Here is a 14560-nt window from a genome sequence, read left to right as displayed (position 1 = left end):
CCAGAAAATTTTACAAAATTTTTCAGATTCCCCGTCACATGCATGAAGTATTAAATATAGACGAAAATAAAAACTAATTGCACAGTTTGGTCGAAATTGACGAGACGAATCTTTTGAGTCTAGTTAGTACATAATTGGATAATATTTGTCAAATACAAACGAAAGTGGCACTATTCATATTTTGCAAAAATTTTTGAAACTAAACAAGGCCTAAGATGAGACTCAAGGCATTCAACTGGATCCAGTGGATTATAGCTCCGCTTATTTTCCGTACTCTTCCGTAGGTTAGACTGGATAAAAAAGAAAGAAAACAATATGAAAGCAGTTACTACGCAATCGGCAATGTTACACAGCAGCTCACTGGATTACATTACTGGCACATGAAGCAAGCAAAGACAAATACTCACCACGATATACAGCTTCTGCAAGCAGGGGAAACACTTGAGGAAGTCAACAACCGAGTCCAGATTAGGCCCCCTAGAGTCAAGGGCCAAAACCTTTACCGTGCACATCAAGGTTGTCAAGCTTTGGGCAATCATTTTCTAGACAAGAATCAGGATACATCACAATTGGTCACTAGCAAATATAAATCCAGAATACAAGATGCAATAATTAAAGCCTGCTGCTACCTTGAAAAACAGCGGTTCCAAGTTCGAGTTTAGTGATCGCGCAGGACAACAAGCCCAATATCTCTAGTTTTGGTGCCCGCACTACCCGGATTGTTATCAGACCATCGACCCCCCATGGATCCCCCCGGTAAAGTGGTAACAATCTTTCAAGGCAAGGGGCATATTCTATAATGAGATCTCGGAGTTTGATAGGATTTTCCACTACTCTCCCATAGCAATAATCACGGATGCCAATGCTCCTTAGAGTGGGCGAGTTAATGCGGAGGCAACCAACGCCGACATTCTTGTCCAGTGAGAGGCTCTCAAGAACAGGGCAACAAGAGAGCAGGCTGTGAAGAGCTTCTTGTGACACGAGGACGCAGCACAGGGAGAGCTGCTTGACAGCTTGAGGCAGGGAAACTTGAGCAGTGGTGCCATCTCTCTGGGGAAGTCGCAGTAGCTGATGCTGGCGACGCAGAGGGTGGGTGCGAAGCGGAACACGGATGGCGGTAGTGGGTAGGGCAGCCACGGGTTCTCGATCTCGTAGCCAAACTCGATCTCCCGGAGGCCGGTGAGGGCTCGGGAGCGCAACCAGCCGCCGATCCTGGCGTAGCGATCGCGGAGGCGGATGTAGGGGAGAGCGAAGCGGCGGGCGGGGCCCGGGTGTTTGGAGAGGATCTTGGAGACGATACCGACTCGCTTCCGATCCTGGCGACTGAGGTCGCTGCCGGCACCTAGGTTGAGAGGCGCGGCTCGCCAGAGAAGACGCCACCGGCGCGAGACGGCCTGCGTGCGGGCGCCGTCCTTGGTGGGGAGGAGGGAGATGACTGTGCCCAGAACCTCATCGGGGAGCCGGCTGATGAGGTCTAGGCTGCTTTCGCCCATGCCGTTGCCACTCCCCAGGGGTTCTTGGCCCTCGATTAGATCGGTTTACCCTTTTGGGCGGTGGCCGCAGCCTCCATGGGCGGCGGCTGGGTTGGGGTAGGGTTTGGATGAGGGAACGAGATCCTCTAACGTATTGGTTTCTATGTAAGAGGGACGTACTTATGTCCGATCACGTTCATTGGTCATCCAACGGTGCAGCAAAATATGCATGGAAGCCGCTTTTGTCTCAGCCCATATACTCAACACGGCCCACATTAGAAAACGCAAAACAAAAGATACGGAGTGCTCTAGGCCCCTTGCTCGTCACCGCCGCGGCTGCCACCGCCGTGCCCTGCTCGTCGGCCGTCCGCTCGCTGTTGCTGCTCCCTGCTAGCGGCCTCCCCCAGTGCTGGAGCAGGCAATCAGATCCCTGGCAAGTTCTCTCCATCACCGTCTGCAGAGGAAGGTAGTGTTCCAGGCACTCGTTGCTTGCTTGTAATGCCGTGAAGATGGCCGCCGGCGGGCGGTTGTTGCCGCTCGTGGCCTCCCTCAGTACTGGAGGAAGCAAGAAGGTCTCCAGGAAAGTGCATCTCCTGCCTCCGCCGTCCTATCGTGAGCTCGTGCCGGCGCTCTCCTGCGTGCAGGGTAGCTGTCCTCATATGCAGCTTCAGAAGTTGAACTCCAAAGTTCAGACTAGCAGTAGACATGTAGTAGTGTTGAATTGCCATTGTGCAATTGATGTCAGATGAGATTGTGGCTCAACCTTGTTTGTGATGATTGGATAATTCTTGCCAATTTGATAGTACAATTCAGTGTTGTTGTGATGATTGTTTCGATTTGAGAACTCTGAATGGCGAAATATGTACCAAATGGTACTAGAATGCTCATTTGCAACATAACAAAAGAAAACTAAATTATATATATAGAACTGGAGTTTTGGCTTGCAATATACTTGCAAACTGGCAACAAGAAACTGATTTTGTCCACCTAGGAGCATAGCATCTAGCAGAAACATGAACATCTATATCCTCCTGGGAGCATCTGCTATGTTGCATACGTCTGATACTTCAAAATACTAATAACTCTTCATAACAGCATCACCAGAATTTAGTTAAAAGGTCATTGGTCAATGGTCCCTGAAAGTTAAATGAAGAATTAAGTTGTTTTAAAAACAAAATATTATCTCAACATCTATAAAATAGCTATATGAGCATATTACCGTCAACATTTGAGTGAAGCTGACTTGTGCTTCTGCGTGTGTACCACCTGAACTTGAAGCTTCAGGAAAAAATGGACAGAATGCATCTTGGGCTTGGGCTTGTGCACCACTTGAATTAATGGGTTCAGGAAACAATGGAGATAATCCTTCCTCTGCTTGTGCTCCACCACTATCTGCTTGTTGTCCAAACTGAGATGTAGCTTTGTTTTCTCTCTTTTTTCTAGCCTTATGCTTCTTATCAAGCCAGGTTCTTTTTCGTTTTGAACTTTTCGTTTGGACATCTTTTTTCTTTAGGCTAGCATTAATCAAGGATGTCAAGTGTGCTGTAGACGAATCCTGAAAAGTGCTTGTACTTGTATTGACCTGATAAGTGCTTGTACTTGCACTGACCTTTTCTGCAATTTGCTTACCAAGGATGTCAAGTGTGCTATCCACTAACATTGTACACTCAGGATAGTAAGCTGCTTCGTGTGCCAAATTGAGAAATTTATGGGACATATGTCTAAGCCGAAGCATAGCATCCATCTTAGGATTTTCAATTATGTTCCTCCCTTGGTTGTCTTGGACAGTTATAGTCCGTGCTTCCCGTGTCCAACGCTTTAACACATATTGTGGTGGTAGTGACTTGATATTCATCAAATCAAGAACCTTAAGAGCATGGCTACACAATATCCCAATTCTATCAAACTGCCTGCAACTGCATACAATTGTTTCCTTCAATGGATCACCAACAACTTTATATTCCTCCTCATATATAAAATCACCTACTAGATATTCATTACTACCATCCAGTGCTTTGGTGCAAGCTGCCAAGGATCTTTCATATTCACCTTGAAAAGCTTCAAATATAATAGGTGTGTACAGCTTGCTAGCCTGCACCAACATAGGTGGCAGCCTCATCATACATATTTTAGGCATTTTTTTTCCTTGAATCAATTTCTGAATTTAGTTCATTATTCCTTTTTCCTTGTACCACCCTTTCAAAATGTTTAAAGAACCGGATGATATCAAAATTCGATTTGAAATGGATTTTCAAGTCATTGTTCAGACTCTCACTCAATTGTGTACTTCTCATTCCTAATGTAAAGGCATCCTTCATATAACACTCAGCCCATTTTTCTTTCAACCTGTAAATACTGTCTAACCAAGTTTGCTTTCTCACCTTTTGCCTCATGAGGTTAATTTTTTGTTCAAATTCTGCAATGTTTTCATACTCAAACATGCATGCACTAAAATCTGATAGAACACTTGGTTCCTCATTCTCCTCCTTTTTCTCCTTTTTCTTCCTCGTTTTCTTCCCTTTCTTCTCTTGACTCTTCTCCTTTCTATTCTCTTTGTTCTCCTCTTCACTGTTCTCTTCATGTAGATGTTTCACTGCGTTTTGCATGATGTGAAAGGTGCATAATCCATGATATGCTTCTGTAAACACATGAGAAACTGCCTTCCCCATTGCAGCGTCTTGATCTGTATAGAATGTTTTAGGTTGCTGTCCATTATGAGATTTTAGAAAGGTCTCAAATAACCACTTGAAAGATTCAAATGTTTCATCATACATGAGAGCAGCCCCAAAAACAACAGTTTCTCTAAAGTGATTGAATCCAACAAATACACCAAAAGGCCTACTCTCCTTGTTTGTTCCAAAAGTAGTGTCAAAACTAACGACATCACCAAAATGTGCATAGTCCATTATCATTTTTGCATCAGCCCAGAATATATTTGTTATCTGTTCCTCACAATCCATTTGCAGTGCATATTGGAATGATGGGTTCTCGGCAATTTTGTCATGAAAATACTTAAGCATTCTACCTGCTTGGCCGTATGGCATCTCTCTTTGGCGCTTGGCCCGCAAATAATTCTTGTGATCACGAAGGGTGTAGCTAAGATTCAATGGACCACCGACTTGATGACTAGCCAACTCATGTGCAGCTTTTGGTCCTATTCCTGCATCATCTGCTGTTTCAATTTCAAAAGCTTGTAAATCTGAAATTTTCCTTTGTGATGCCATCAGGTGCAAGGTTGCTGGTAGGTGTAGTGCATGATTGTGTTCCAAAACCACTTCACTCACTTTCAAATTTCCTTTTGTCCGATCTATTTTAAGATTCATGTGAACTTGACAATCAGTTCTAGTTTCAGCTCGAGGGCGCTTTGTTAAATGATCTCTTTTGTCTGGCAACCGGTGACCCTCATTTGCACAAACAAATCTACATGATGTAATCTTACCATCACATGGCCTTTTATTTGTATACCTTTTTCTAACCTCAAAGCCCTTCTGCCCACTGTAGCTAAGCCAAAATGCCCAAGCTTCATCAGAATTTCTAAATTCCATGCCAAGGTGAGGCACCAGACCGGAGATCAAGCCCTCTCTGTATAGACAAAGGAGAAGATGCAAATAGTTTTAACTGTCTGGAAGTTTCGTAACAAAAGAAGCAAGTTTTATTACACACCTATGTTCTCCCATGACAGGAGCGTTAGATTTGTTTTGATTTGCATCCATCGCCATATAATCTCAACTAAATGATTCATCCATGAGAAAAGGAGACCTTCAAAATCCAAGAAACATAACGATGAAATCATGATGAATCCCGTAAGCCATTCATAGCAAATACATTAAAGGGCAGACTACTGACCTGAGACTTACGTGAGTTGGGAAGATCGTTCCTGCGGCAAGTTGTTCCTCTGCTATCGACTCGATTCCTCACGCTCTTTTCAGTCAGCCTTGCCCTGTTTTTACCAGCCTCGCGCCCTTTTCCGTCGGTCTCGCGCCCTTTTTTACCAAGCGGGCGATATTAGCGAACTGGGCCTTCTTGGGCCGAGTAAACGTACAGCTGGACAGACTGGTATTGATTGGTTTGATGACCTTGCCGTTGGTGAGCTGATGAACGGATGGATGAAAACTATGTCCCTCAAACATAGATAGCAGTATGTCAGAGGATCTCGTTCCTGGATGAGAGGATTGGGGAACGGGAGGACGCAGATCGGAGGAGTGCTGGAGTCCGATCAATCTGCCTGCCGATGGTTTCCGCCTACGGCCTCGTTTAGTTCAACAATCTTTAAGGCCCCCTTTGGATCATAGGATATGAAGGAATAGGAAACTATAGGAATATACATGTCATACATCTCTAATCCTAAGAGATTTTTGGTTGGACCATAGGAATTTTTTTATGAAGTCATACTTCATGCTTTTTTTCCTATGGAATTGAACTATAGGAGGCCAATTCTATGTAATGCTTCCTATAGTTTTCCTATGAACCAAAGAGTAGGAAAGGAAAAATTCCTTTGAGAATCCTATCCTACAAAATTCCTTTGTTTCACCCTTGAACCAAAGGAGCCCTAAAATTGCATCGATGTATGACCAGAGTAGTTTATCTGTAATTTATAATTAATTAGTTTATGATGAGATAATAATTATTAAATACAAACAAAAATACTGTAGGACTTATTTAGTTTGTGAATTTTTTTTAGGAAGAAGTTTATATAACCCCAAACTATCTAGAGTAGACTATTTCATCCTCCGAATTATAAAACCGGATATTTTACCCATTGAACTTTCAAAACCGGTCAAATAACCCATCCAGTGGTGTTGGAGGGTGGTTTTATCTTTATCTTTTTTATTTTATTTTCTTTGAATCTTTGAAAAATCATAATAAATCATAGAAAAATCATAAAATGAAAAGTTCAATTTTGTTGGACTCCTAATGAGTAGATCTACACAGTGAATATATAATATGTCATACTTTAGTACAAAGTTTTTACTATAGCTTTAAATCTATGTTTTTCTGTAATTAATTTTAATAATTCATATATGTAGTTCCTATGGTCCTATTGTGGTAAAACTTTTATGATGGACTCACTATTGTATACTTGAACTATGGTAAAAATTTCATACTTATTGGATCACGTATAACTTAGTTAAATATTTATTTAGCTTTATTTTTGTTAAATCTATGCTTTATCTATTATAGTCTCTTCTCAAATCATGGTTTCCTTTTTAACAATCCTTGCCAAATCAAAATATAGTTATTATGTAGCACGCATTGTATTTTAAGGCCTTGTTTAGATTAATTTTTTTTTGGATTTCGACACTGTAGCACTTTCATTTTTATTTAGCAATTATTGTCCAACCATGGACCAACTATGAAAGCCCTAATTTGGTTTTGGATAATTGATGAAATCCTAGCACTAATCTCTATACTAAGCATGTGTAGACTTAATGAGGTTGGTACATGCCAAGTGATGAAGCAAGGGATGATCATGGTGATGATGTTGATTACCACAAGATGATCAAGTGCTCAACTTGGAAAAGAACAAAGAGAAAAATAAAACCCTATGGAGATCAAGGCAAAGGTATTGCTTAGGGTTTTGATTTTGGTGATCAAGACATCATAGAGGGTGTGATCATCTTTAGGATAGATAGCCGTACTATAAAAAGGGAAATTCTTCGGCTAAGCGGTTATCAAGTGCCACTAGATGACATTATTCATGTGCATGCATTTAGAACCTAGTGAGCTAACTTAGCTCTTTTAAAGAAAATAATTTTGAAAATGCTAACACACTTGCACATGTTGGTACACACATGGTGGTGTTGGCACACTTTAAAAATGAGGTGGAGTTTGAAGGGTAGAGAGGGGTTCCAACTGCATCTATTTGAGTGATTGCATCTAGTGGCACTTGGGGACCGATTTGGCTAATTGAAAGCCCAAGTTTGGTTTTGGTAATTAATGACACCAAGTTGCTAATGCTTTGTGTTCAAGTGATTTGAGTTAGGCATAGCAACACATTTGAAGAAGGAGCAACATGACATGAGTGGTGGACACATGGTCATAAAGAGAGAAGGCATGAAGTGGAGATCATGGTGATGGACAAGGAGTAAAGTGATCAAGGCAAAGGTATAAACATAGGATTTTGCTTTTGTCGGTCTAAGATGAGTAGAGAAGTGATTGATCGGATTTAGGATAGATAGCCGTACTATAAAGAGGGGAAATCTTTAATTGCAATGGTTATCTAGTGCCACTAAGTGTGAGTCCCATTTGCATATACCTAGCGCTTAGTGACGTGGTGAGTTGCATGAGAAAGCCTATAAAAATGTTTGTAAAATGCTAACACACATGCACATGGTGTCGTACACTTGGTGGTGTTGGCACATTTGCAAAAGAGAAGGTGTTGAAGTTGATTTTGATCAACTTGGAGAAGAGAAAGAGGCTTTTCGGTGTTCTCCGGACATTAGGATGGCTTTTAGATTGAAATACTGCTTTGATCCATTATGAATTGGATTGAGTATCCATATGGATTGTATAGCCCTCTGAGTAAGCTTTCCAAAATGTCCAAGATCATCGAATTCGGAGTTCGGAGCTAAAAGTTAGCATCCTAACAAGGTTTGAGTTGGTGCTGAAAATGCAGGACCGGAAGTTCCGATGGAACTTCCGGTGGGACTTCCGGTGCCTGACCGGAAGTTCCGGTCAGCCTGACAAGAAGTTCCGGTTGGGCTGTGAGAGATGCGCTCGTGTTTGAGAAAACACTTCCGGTGTCCGACCGGAAGTTCCGGTCCATGACCAGAAGTTCCGGTCCATAACCGGAAGTTCCGGTACTTGAATGGAAGTCCGCATAGGAGCCTTTGCGCATGGCCTCACGTGTCAGGATTCACTTCCGGTCTCTGACCGGAAGTTTCGGTGGAACTTCCGGTGGGTCCGAGTCTCTCACAACGGTCAGATCTGCTTGGATCGAGGCTCCAACGGTCAGATATGGTCGGACCGGAAGTTCCGGTCCTAGGCACCGGAACTTCCGGTGCCACACTATAAATACTCGTTTCCCTTGTTTCTAACCGGGGACTTCGCATAGAACACATTTTCTAACTTCCGGTGGCCCTTCCAAAGAGTAGAGAAAGCTCTCCCCTCCTCCTCTCTCACTCCCTAAGCTTTGTGCTCCATTCAAGTGAGAGATTGAGCTCTAGTGATAAATCTGAGAGCTTCAAGAGCATCTCTTCCCTCTCCTCTCCATCCCCATAGCTTGGTGCTCTTTGGTGAGAGGATTTGGGAAACCCTAGTGTTGTGCATTTGTGATTTTATTCTTGTGGCACTAGGTGGTGATTGCAAGTGTGGATTTCTCGTTACTCTTGGGTGTTTCCCGACGCCCTAGACGGCTTGGTGCAAGGGAGGTGTTGAGCTCGTGATTGGAGATTGTTTCGAGCCTCACCAAGTGATTTGTGATGGGTTCTTGAGCCTTCCCCGCGGGAGATCGCAATTGGCTACTCTAGTGGATTGCTCGTGGCTTGGAGGATCCCCATCTTGTGAGTGGATGTGCGGCACCCGCTGAGGGTTTGGCTTTGGATTGCCAATTAGCTCGTGATCCATCAAGTGGGTGTATCGCCACAACGAGGAGTAGCTTGCCGGGAAGCAAGTGAACCTCGGTAAAAGATCTTGTGTCATCTCTTGCCGAGGATTCTCTTGTGATTGTGAGTGATTGGTTGAATATATCTCTACTCTACAACGTTGGTATAACAATCACTCTCCACTCCTTTACTTACTTGTATACCTTGCTAGTTGTTTAGCTTGTTTAGTTTAGTCTTCTTGTTTAGGAGTGCAATTAGCCTTCTCTTGTTGTTGTGCTTTAGTGTTTAGCCTCGTACTAGTTTGTATAGGTGGCTTGCATAGCTTAGTTGAGCTAGTGCTAGAATTGCTTCGCCATTTGTTTTACTAACTCACTTGCTTAGTGAAGTTTGTAGAAATTTTAAATAGGCTATTCACCCCCCCCTCTAGCCATTTGGACCTTTCAAGTGGTATCAGAGCCGAGGCACCGTTTATTTGAGGCTTAACAACCTACGGTGAAGAAATGGCTCTTAGTTTGCATATCAACAACACCAAGAAGGCACCTTACTTTGATGGCACAAATTATGCTTATTGGAAGGTCAAGATGACTGCCCATCTCAAGTCAATCAATAGAGAAGTTTGGAAGGTGACCGAAACAAAGTTTGAGGTTGCAAATGAGAATGCACCTACACCGGTTGAAGAAAAGAAGCTTCAATGCAATGACATTGCAATTAGTGCTCTTCATGAAGCTCTTGATGACAAGACCTTTGAGCAAATCAAGAACATTGTGATTGCTCATGATGCATGGGCAAAATTAGAAGAAACATTTGAGGGCACCAAGGGAACCAAGACTGCCAAGGCATATATCCTCCAAGAAAAGTTCTCAAGCTTCAAGATGAAAGTGTGCCAGAGATGTTTCACCGGTTGCAAGTTATTGTGAATGAGCTCAAGGCACTTGGGGAAGAAGTGAAGGATAGTCAATTCTCTATGAAGTTCTTGAGAAGCTTACCCAAGAAATTTGACACTTTGATCACCGTGCTAGTCAAGACAACACTTAGTGAATCAACTCTCCAACAAGTGTTCCAAGAAGTGATGACCGATGATGCTTATAGAGAAGATGATGAGAAGGATGAGTTGATCAAGAAGAAGAAGAAGGATGGTGAGAAGAAGGATGATGAGAAGAAGAAAAGTGTGGCATTCAAGGCCTCCTCATCCAAGGGCAAAGCCAAGATAGAGTCATCAAGTGAAGAAGAAGCAAGCACTTATGATAGTGATGAAGATGAGGAGATGGCTCTTCTTGTCAAAAGATTTGGCAAGTTTATGAAGAAGAAGGGCTATCGGGCAAGAAGGAAGAAGAGCTCCTCCAAGAAGAATGACCATTCCATGAGGTGCTTTAGATGCCATAGCAAGGATCATCTCATCGCCAAGTGTCCTTATGATAGTGATGATGAAGATGCTATCAAGAAAGAAAGAAAGAAGCAAAAGAAGAAGCAAGAAAAGAAGGAAGGCTCAAACAAGAAGAAGGGTGATGCCCATGTTGCAACTTGGGATAGTGATGACTCCTCAAGTGATGAGGAGAGCACCAAGAAGAAGGCGCATGCTAGCATTGCCATTCAAGGAAAAAGCTCCATCTTCGACACTCCATCATGCTTCATGGCTAAGTCCACTAAGGTATCATCTGATGATGAGAGTGACCATGCTAGTGATAGTGATAGTGATGATGATGAACCAACTAAAGATGAACTAATAACTATGCTAGAAGATTGCACTCATCACTATAAAGAAACTAGGAAGGAGTGCAAGGCCTTGCTTAAGGATAAGAAAACCCTTGAGCAAGAACTTGATGAGCTTAGAGCATCTTATGAGAGTCTAAAGGAAGACCATAAGAAGCTTCAAAAGGCTCACACTAAGCTTGAAGAAGCTCATTCCTCTCTAGTTAACAAATGTGAAAATGAGCCAACTAAAATTGAAAAAGCTCAAACTTGCAACATAGGTATAACATGTGATATCTTGAGTAAGCCTATTGTTATTGCTTCTACTAACCCTTCATGTAGCACATCTACATCATCCTCATCTAGTAGTGATGGTTTCACTTGTGTCACCACACTAAAAGTTGAGAATGAAATTCTCAAGAAGGAGGTGAAAGAGCTCAATCACACCTTAGCTAAGGCTTATGGTAGTGAGGACCGCTTGCTTATGTGCTTGGGTAGCCAAAGAGCTTCTCTCTATAAAGAGGGATTAGGCTATAACCCCAAGAAAGGCAAGGCCGCCTTTGCTCCTCACAAGACTAGTTTTGTGAAGAATAATGGCCGGTATTGCAAAGCTTGCAAGCAAGTTGGTCACCTAGAGCAACAATGCATGAACAAGAAACCCAAAGCCAATGTATCCTAAATTAAGCTAAATTCTTTCTATGTGCTTACCAAGGATACTAAAGGTGTTCATGCTAAGTTCATTGGTGCACCATGGATGGGCTCAAAGAAGAAAGTCATTTGGGTACCAAAGAGCTTAGTTGCTAACCTTGGAGGACCCAATCAAATTTGGGTACCTAAAAAGAATTGATTTTTCCTTGTAGGTCAATTACAAAGCCGGAGGAAGGCATTGGGTGCTTGATAGTGGGTGCACTCAACATATGACCGGGGAGTCTTGTATGTTCAAATCAATTGATACAAATCAAAATGGTGGCTTTGATTCTATCACTTTCGGCAACAACAAGAAAGGCAAGGTCAAAGGGCTTGGTAAAATTGCTATCTCAAATGACATGAGCATATCAAATGTGTTGCTAGTTGAGAGCCTAGATTTCAATCTCTTGTCAATTGCACAACTTTGTGACCTTGGTTTCAAGTGCATCTTTGGAAGTGATGATGTTGAGGTTGTTAGTGTTGATGGATCAAACTTGATATTCAAAGGATTTAGGCATGATAGCTTATACTTGGTTGATTTCAATGATAGTGACACTCAATTGACATCTTGCCTAATTAGCAAATCAAGTTTGGGTTGGTTGTGGCATAGAAGGCTTGGTCATGTTGGAATGAAACAATTGAACAAACTATTGAGGCATGACTTAGTTAGAGGTTTGAAGGATGTCACCTTTGAGAAAGATAAACCATGTAGTGCTTGTCAAGCCGGAAAGCAAGTTGGAAATGCACATCCTAAGAAAAGTGAAATGAGCACATCAAAGGCATTTGAGCTATTGCACATGGATTTATTTGGGCCAACAACATACACTAGCATTGGTGGCAACAAGTATGGCTTTGTGATAGTAGATGATTACACTAGATACACTTGGGTGTTCTTCCTCTATGACAAGAGTGATGTTTGTGATCTATTCAAGTCTTTTGTCAAGAGGGTGCAAAATGAATTTGAAACCACCATCAAGAAGATTAGAAGTGACAATGGTAGTGAATTCAAGAGCACAAGAATTGAGGAATTGTGTGATGATCTTGGCATTGGACACCAATTCTCTCCAACATACACTCCTCAATCCAATGGTGTAGTTGAAAGGAAGAATAGAACCTTGATTGATATGGCTAGATCAATGCTTAGTGAATACAATGTTAGTCATTCATTTTGGAGTGAAGCTATCAACACGGCTTGCTATTGTAGCAACCGTCTCTATTGCCATGGGAAGCTTGGGAAGACACCATATGAGCTATTGAATGGAAGAAAGCCCAACATTGCATACTTTAGAGTGTTTGGTTGTAAATGCTACATTCTCAAGAAAGGCACAAGATTGAGCAAGTTTGAGAAGAAATGTGATGAAGGGTTCTTACTTGGTTATGCAAGGCATATAGAGTTTGGAACTTGGCAAGTGGCACATTAGAAGAAGTTCATGATGTTGAGTTTGATGAAACTGAGGGATCTCAAAGTGAAGCCCAAAATCTTGATGATGTGAGAGGAGATCAATTGGCAAATGCAATGAAGAACATGGATGTTGGTGACATAAGGCCAATGCAAGTTGATGATGATAATGACACTCACATGATCAATCAAGAAGTGCAGATTGATACAAATCAAGCTAGTACTAGTGGCTCTCATGATGATGATCAAAATCAAAATCAAGCAAGTGGAAGCAATGAACTCCCAATACTCCAACCTACAAGCATAGCAAGGGATCATCCATTAGATCAAGTCATTGGTGGTATTCAAAGTGGTGTACAAACAAGATCAAAGCTAGCATCTTTTTGTGAGCACTATTCATTTGTCTCATTTGAAGAACCAAAGAGAATAGAAGATGCATTGAAGGATTCCGATTGGGTAAATGCCATGCATGAAGAATTGAACAACTTCACAAGAAATCAAGTGTGGGAGCTTGTTGAGAGGCCAAAGAACTACAATGTGATTGGTACCAAGTGGGTCTTTAGAAACAAGCAAGATCAAGATGGTGTAGTTGTGAGAAACAAAGCAAGATTAGTGGCACAAGGCTACACTCAAGTTGAAGGTCTTGACTTTGGAGAAACATATGCACCGGTTGCAAGATTGGAGGCCATTAGAATATTATTAGCCTATGCTTGTGCCCACAACATCAAGCTCTATCAAATGGATGTGAAGAGTGCATTTCTCAATGGGTACATAAATGAATTGGTTTATGTTGAACAACCTCCCGGTTTTGAAGATGACAGGAAACCCAACCATGTTTACAAGCTAAAGAAAGCATTGTATGGTTTGAAGCAAGCACCTAGAGCATGGTATGAGAGATTGAGAGATTTTCTTCTCTCTAAAGGGTTCAAGATGGGAAAGGTTGACACTACCCTCTTCACCAAGAAGCTAGGCAAGGACTTGTTTGTGTTGCAAATCTATGTTGATGATATCATCTTTGGATCAACTAATCAAGATTTTTGTGAAGAATTTGGAATAATGATGGCAAATGAGTTTGAGATGTCCATGATTGGAGAGCTTAGTTACTTCCTTGGACTACAAATCAAGCAAATGAAGAATGGCACTTTTGTAAGTCAAGGAAAGTACATCAAGGACATGGTCAAGAAGTTTGGGTTGCAAGAAGCCAAGCCAATGAGCACACCTATGGGTACAAATGATCAATTAGGTAGTGATGCAAGTGGCAACATGGTAGATCAAAAGCTATATCGGTCTATGATTGGAAGTTTGCTCTATGTCACCGCATCTAGGCCGGATGTAATGTTTAGTGTGTGCAAATGTGCAAGATACCAAGCTTCACCTAGGGAAAGTCACTTGAAGGCAACTAAAAGAATATTGAGATATCTCAAGGGCACTCATGATGTTGGATTATGGTATCCCAAGGGGTCTAACTTTGAGTTGATTGGATATTCGGACTCCGACTATGGAGGATGCAAGATTGATAGAATGAGCACAAGTGGCACTTGTCAATTGCTAGGAAGGTCTCTAGTTTCATGGTCATCAAAGAAACAAAATAGTGTTGCACTATCAACCGCCGAGGCCGAATACATTAGTGCCGGTAGTTGTTGTGCACAATTGCTTTGGATGAAAGCTACCTTGAATGACTTTGGAATCAAATTCAAGAATGTGCCTTTGCTATGTGACAATGAGAGTGCAATCAAGATGACACAAAATCCGGTTCAACATTCAAGAAC

The 14560-nt window shown here is 41.9% G+C and overlaps 2 protein-coding genes across 2 annotated transcripts; both read right to left on the bottom strand.

The window, feature by feature from the left end:
- LOC8059724 (FBD-associated F-box protein At5g60610) lies at positions 346–1817 on the bottom strand. Its single transcript, XM_002459723.2, is given in 3 exon segments — positions 346–542; positions 630–1008; positions 1011–1817. Coding segments are annotated over 3 exon segments (921 nt in total). The 5' UTR covers positions 1494–1817; the 3' UTR covers positions 346–483.
- LOC8059723 (protein FAR1-RELATED SEQUENCE 5) lies at positions 1720–4696 on the bottom strand. Its single transcript, XM_021453403.1, has 3 exons — positions 3854–4696; positions 3477–3564; positions 1720–2027 (listed from the first exon to the last, which is right to left on the bottom strand). The coding sequence occupies exons 1-3, from the start codon at positions 4694–4696 to the stop codon at positions 1720–1722; spliced, it is 1239 nt and encodes a 412-aa protein (XP_021309078.1).

Source organism: Sorghum bicolor, chromosome 2 (assembly GCF_000003195.3).
Source record: "Sorghum bicolor cultivar BTx623 chromosome 2, Sorghum_bicolor_NCBIv3, whole genome shotgun sequence".
NCBI classification, from domain to species: Eukaryota; Viridiplantae; Streptophyta; class Magnoliopsida; order Poales; family Poaceae; genus Sorghum; species Sorghum bicolor.
The sequence above is the reverse complement of the archived record's forward strand: the minus strand, read 5'-3'. Positions and strand labels throughout refer to the sequence as shown.